The sequence below is a fragment of the Hoplias malabaricus genome, chromosome 1, assembly GCF_029633855.1.
Source record: "Hoplias malabaricus isolate fHopMal1 chromosome 1, fHopMal1.hap1, whole genome shotgun sequence".
Taxonomy (NCBI): Eukaryota; Metazoa; Chordata; class Actinopteri; order Characiformes; family Erythrinidae; genus Hoplias; species Hoplias malabaricus.
This window is the reverse complement of record NC_089800.1, coordinates 68,139,843-68,145,842: the sequence shown is the minus strand read 5'-3', so window position 1 is coordinate 68,145,842 and position 6,000 is coordinate 68,139,843. Positions and strand designations below refer to the sequence as shown.

At 37.0% G+C, this 6,000-nt stretch overlaps 1 protein-coding gene across 1 annotated transcript in view; it reads right to left on the bottom strand.

Annotated features, from left to right (window-relative positions):
- Positions 1–469: 469 nt before the first annotated feature.
- The window catches only part of ryr2b (ryanodine receptor 2b (cardiac)), an 88,452-nt gene continuing 82,921 nt past the window's right edge, over positions 470–6,000 (bottom strand). The window contains exons 100-103 of the mRNA XM_066671888.1: positions 4,494–4,558; positions 3,394–3,494; positions 1,518–1,569; positions 470–847 (exon numbers count right to left, since the gene is read on the bottom strand). Of these exons, the coding sequence (XP_066527985.1) occupies positions 725–847; positions 1,518–1,569; positions 3,394–3,494; positions 4,494–4,558 (341 nt within the window). The 3' untranslated portion in view covers positions 470–724. The remainder of the gene's footprint in view (positions 848–1,517; positions 1,570–3,393; positions 3,495–4,493; positions 4,559–6,000) is intronic.

Sequence of the window (6,000 nt, the reverse complement as noted above, 5' to 3'; positions counted from 1 at the left end):
TCGCATTGAGGCAGTGATTAAAGCAAAGGGATTCCCAACCAAGTACTGAAGATTGACAAATCGTTTTGAAAGTACCATATTTTAATTGATTTGATGTGATCCTAATTTATTTTTTTTCTGCCAAAACTGAGAAGTAGTTTGGGCTGATTTCTCCACAGTATTGAAATTTTTTGAAATCCAAATAGCAACTGCAACAATATTAATGATCAAAATGAGCTGATGATTTCCTTATAAATCTTCACAAAGTGTCATACTAAATGCCCCTCATAGTGAATCGCTGAGGGGCTTAACTGTGTATATCTCATTTGCAACTGATATTTAGCATAAATGAAAAATATAATTCAGATTTTTAAATTAGAACATAGATGGTAGAAGCCACTAGAACAAAGACCGGAACTCACAAACGAACGCATGCATTATAATCTTCATTTTCACCATAAAGATACGAAGAATAAAATGTTTGGTATTTTTCATATTCATTCGTTCAAAGTACAAAAGAGAACAATGTAAAAGCAAAACAAAACTCAGAGTGCATTTTACTAGTGAATCAACATAAGTAAACGATAAAATATACAGTAGTTTGGTTGGATGAAATACAGCATGCAAAAAATCCCAACTGAAGAAGTCTAGGGAGAGCTTTTCCAACTGTTCTATACAGTGTAAGATAATAAAAGGCGATGAAGGGTGTAGAATCAATCCAGAGTGCTAACATAAGGATACTCCTTCATTTTTGAATATTTATAGTAATGTCCTTACTGAGCTGATCCTCATACTGTTTACGGAAGCAGTCTCCAACAGGAAAAAATTCCCAGCAGCGCTCCTGGTACATCTTCCATACATAAGATTCCTGTTTGAGGAAAATAAAGAGCTATATCAATGTCATGTACAAAACCAGCTTAAATACAGTTTGTACCATTTGACATATAATCAGTGTACATTAAAACAAGCAAAACGTGCTTCATGTATTCATCTGAAAAGCTGAAGGTTTGAGCAAAATGGTTGGAGTTATTACATGTGATTACATTCTTCTTGATTTAAAGTCGGAGCACACTGGGGCAGTCATATTTGGGTCTAATGTACTCAGCCTTTTAAATCCAGTTGTAAATTGGTATTGATATATGTTAGGGGGGGGGGGGCTGTAAATGTTTACAATGAAAAAGTTAGTAAAACACATTTTATACAGAAAATATATGTACATTTATAAAGAAAGTGCCCCTCCCCCTCCCCAACTGTGCAACTGTTCTGCTCAGCCAGCTCGTTAAGCTGTGCCGGAAGTAAATGGCAGATCCAAAAAGGGGATCATCGCTAAATACTTAGATAAATATTTATTTGACACAAAGATCAATAGCCCTATTGTGTTTAGCAATAACAGAGGGGTTTCTCATAAACACACACTGATTGGCAGACCTCATTTGAGGCATTATTATTTGTTGTACGATTCATGGTGCAGTAGCTGAGAGGATTTCTCATGTGAAGTTTACACGCCTGGGAGGAATGGCTGAGAGCTGTGGATGTACCTGTCCCGTGTGCTCTGTCACATCTTTATTGATGAGGTACATCACAAAGAACCTGCAGGCAAGAAATCACAGGAAATGCAGACAAACTTACAAGGCACATTCATTAACTTACAAGTCCAAAACATTGCTGGGGGCTGTTTAATTTATTTATTTATTTTTTGGGGTGGAGTGTAATAATTTTCCTGGATAGTTTAATGATAGGTTTTTTCTTTTGTAATATTTTCACTTCTTGAATACACTCAAACACACTGTTTGTATTCTTTCTTCAACTACACACCTCATTCATTAATTCATTCATTCATTAATTCATTGTCTGAAACCGCTTATCCAGCTCAGGGTCGCGGTGGGTCCGGAGCCTACCCAGAAACACTGGGCGCAAGATGGGAACACACTCTGGAGGGGTGCCAGTCCTTCAACTACACACCTCAGCATGGCTTTAAGAATCAAGGATGAATTTGAAGTGTTACACGGGGGCATAATTTAAGGCATTTGGGGGGATATGCCCCTGCAGAGTTGGCTATTTCACCTCTCAGTATAAAAATATTAGATACAAAGAAAAAAAAATCTTTTTAAGATCTTAAGAAAGCAGTCTCTAACAAGTGCAATTATCTACATTAGAATTACCAAGTTCTAACCTTTATTTGAGCAACTGTTGTCCTGTTATCTATGGCAAACTGTGTCAGAAGTCTTGACCAACAACCGGTCTCACACCTACTCGTGATATAGTCACATATATACACGAGACTGCAATTCGTGACATAGTCGCATATTTTCTACATTTTTTGTGACATTATCACAATTATAAGTATATGGGAAATTCCCATACAAACACTCGTATCAGTGCTCCGTGTTATGCGACAGTAACACGAAAAATCTTCCTCATTTCAGGCGTCATTACCATTACAGAAAATATAACCTTACTAATTCATTATTTGCTAAAATATCAAAACAAATAATCACTACAGAAATGCCCTTTTCAGTATTAACCTTCTGAAAATTAGTCACAATAACGTTAAGTGAAAGAAATGTTCTTGTTAGAGTTAAAGCTAAAGTAGGACACCAATAATAAGCACTGTTTAGGAGAAATAGTATAATAAAACACTTTATGCCTTTGTTGGAATAACAACCTATGATATGTAATTCGCATTATGCCTTTTTCTATGTTATTTGAGTAATGACGAGAGTAATGAGGAAGAGTTTTCGTGTTACTGTCACATAGTGTTTGTATGGTAATTACCCATATACTAATGATTGTGGTATTGTCGCATAAAATGTTGAAAATATGTGACTATGTTACAAATTGCAGTCTCCTATATATGTGACAATACCATGAGTAAGTGTGAGACTGGGTTTTGGCCAAAGACTTATACTGGGGTGGTGCTCCTATCCAAGCCAACAATCAAACCCCGATGTGGAAGGCAGTGGTGTTACTCACTATGTTTGAACAGTTTGTCTTCACTGTTGTGTTTTGACATTCAAGTATAAACTTTAAGACATGCAGACACAGTTTAGTGTGTTATTTACCAATCTGGGTAAAGGCCAATCAGCAAGCAACATTACAATTTTTAAGTGGTATATTAGTACCTGCAGCTATCACTGTATTCAAGTGATCACATTGTAAATATTTCGTAAACATTAGGTAGCTAGGTCACTAATGCTAACACCACCAACAAGCATGCTAGCAGTGACCCAGAGTGATGTATGGTATGATGTAGTGGGTAACACAGCTTTCCCTGGCTTGTAAACAGAAGTCTGATTCTCTGCCTGGGAAAGCACGCCACACTTCACCCTTAAGAGTCCTTGTGCAAGATGTCTAACCCTAAATCTGTGGCTAAAACTGTAGTTAAATTAAAACAGAGTCTAAAGCTGTACTCACAGGTAGTTGGCCAGGTTGTGTTCTTGTTGAGTGTGAGACTCAAAGCCATGAGGCACCGAGTCAAAGTATTCACTCCCAATGCCACAGATAAAGCACTTTGTCTGCAGAGGTAAAAGATGAAGCTACTTCAGCAAACCGAGGAAATCCACTACCAGTTTCCCTAGCACAGATTAAGCCTAAAATAAAGTTTTCAGTGGAGGATAACCCCCTGGGCAGTGTTAATAAGACCAGGCTTAATCTATATCCAGATAACAAGACTTGTAGTGGGGAGAACGAGCAGAAATGAGACTGCCACGTGTCACAGAGAAATCCACTTAACCCTGAAAAGAGGTCACAAACAATAAAGACACTGAGTAAATGGGTGGTGGCAGCAGTGTGATGGCAGTCCCAGTGCTGGGAGCAGGCAGTAATTACTGCTGACATTGAAACAAGTAATCACAAGAGCAAGAAGCAATCTGAGTAAAAAATGTAGATACCTCTAATCATAAAAGTGGTTTTCCATATAATAATAATTATAATAATAATAATAATAATACATATTACACATTAAAATAACAAATACTTGATCTCCAAAAAAATAACTGTACAGGTGAGAAATAATCATTCTCGATGGTATAGAAGTCACACGCCAAGTGATATGTAGACATTTTAATTGTTCAATTTTCACACAATATAAAAGGCAGCTGACATTTTCAAAGCATGAACAGCTGACTGCAACAATATACAGAATATTGTAGACCTTATATAAAAAGTCATAAGAATCAGGATGCTATAATCAGTCTGGTTCAATTTTCCAACTCTATGTTACTCTGGGCAAGTGTGCTCACTGCCCCCTAGTGTTCACTAGTGTGTATGTAAATGTGTGTTTCACTGCATGGATTGGAGAATAAATTCCTCAGTGTGCAAGCACACTGGCCAATAAATTTATTCTAATTCTTATGTTAATGTGATTGTTGTGAGATTCTCTGAAAATAACATGTGATCTCATGGACATATTGGCATTATCAGAGTTTGCAATGAAAATGAGACTTCTGCATCTGATTGGAGGGTGATTTCTTGATGGTTTTTTAGGACATCCATGGTAAATGTCAGAATCTTACCTCCATGTCTTCTTTCACCTGCTCCTGTTGATCTCTCAGCTCCCCGAAGGCATCAATGATCAAACCTACCAATACACGTCAGTGAACACACGCACACGAGGAAAAAGATAAACATCCCATCATCAGGGAGGTGTATATATTTCTGACTGTAATATGGGCAAAAGGGAAAAGTCTCAAAGCCCTTAAATAATTCTTAAATATTGCACATTATTACCCATTTTAGAAAGGTGACCTTTCTGTTCGTCAGTAATGCATTCACAGTTAAATCTAATATTCTATATTTGAAGAAGGTAGTCTGAGGTAGTCAGTATTCTAATTCTAATTTGGTCTGCTTCCATGGTCAAGTGGGAAAACCACGCCCACATCTAAGTACATCTGTTAATGTGTTTATATAAATGGACGAAGGCAGGGTTAAACAGTGTAAAATGCACAATGAGAGATAAACAGATTGGAGCATTCACAGCAAAAAAAAATGAGAGTGTTGAAGGACGAGAGATGTCCAAAAATGAAATGAAATCACAGAATGAATATTTGTCATTGTAAAACGTACTATAAAATGTGTCATTTTCTGTGCCGTGCAACAACATTTGACTGATACCAGCATGCAGCCATGATAACAGCATTGCTGGAATAGCTAAAGCGTACATGCAGAATGTAAGGACATCTTATTTTTAATGCTTGTATTTTGTGACTGGACACTTAAACAGTAAACATTCAAGGCTATTCTTGATATTGACAAAAACGTTCTGGCCAGTGACTTACATGTAATATTTGTGTTGCCTTCATACGTCTACAGTTATAATATAAAGCAGCATTAGAGAGAATGGTTTTTATCCATTTTGAAGCATAGATGTTATCGCTTAGGGCTTTTCTTTTTTGGTCCAGTGATTTACACATCACTGTGAAAGAGGCCATGGCGATCTTGGTGACATCATCAAGCATTTGGGCTAATACATGATGCCAAGATGGATACATCAGAGTTCATATACATCAACAGGCAGGGGAATCCATAAAAAAAAATTCTCTGTGTATTTTTTCTGTCTAGATCCATATTTTAGTTTCAATTTGCTCTCAGTACTGGTTTTATGAAAGTGTTGTAGAATGTAATGTGTTATTTATGCATAGCCCCACATGCCTCCTTTGTACCCTGTCATGTTTTGCTTGTTTGTTATTTTATGAAAATGTCTATAAAGCAATGAAACATGGCATATTACAGTACCTTCATGAGCTTTTTAATATCTCCTTAATATTATGGAATAATGGTAGTTATCTAGTGTGCACTCATCCTGCTTTTCTTCTACATCTTCAAAGATATTTCATGGACCCTCAACACCTCACATCTGGTTAAGAAGGTGCAGCAGCATCTTCAGTTTCTGGGGAGACTAAAGGAGGATCATCTTTTTCCTCAGATCCTCACAAACCTGTATCAATACACCATCAAGAGCGTACTGACCAACTGTGACAGTGTGGTACAATAGTTCCACTGTGGCTGACAGGAGGGTTCTCC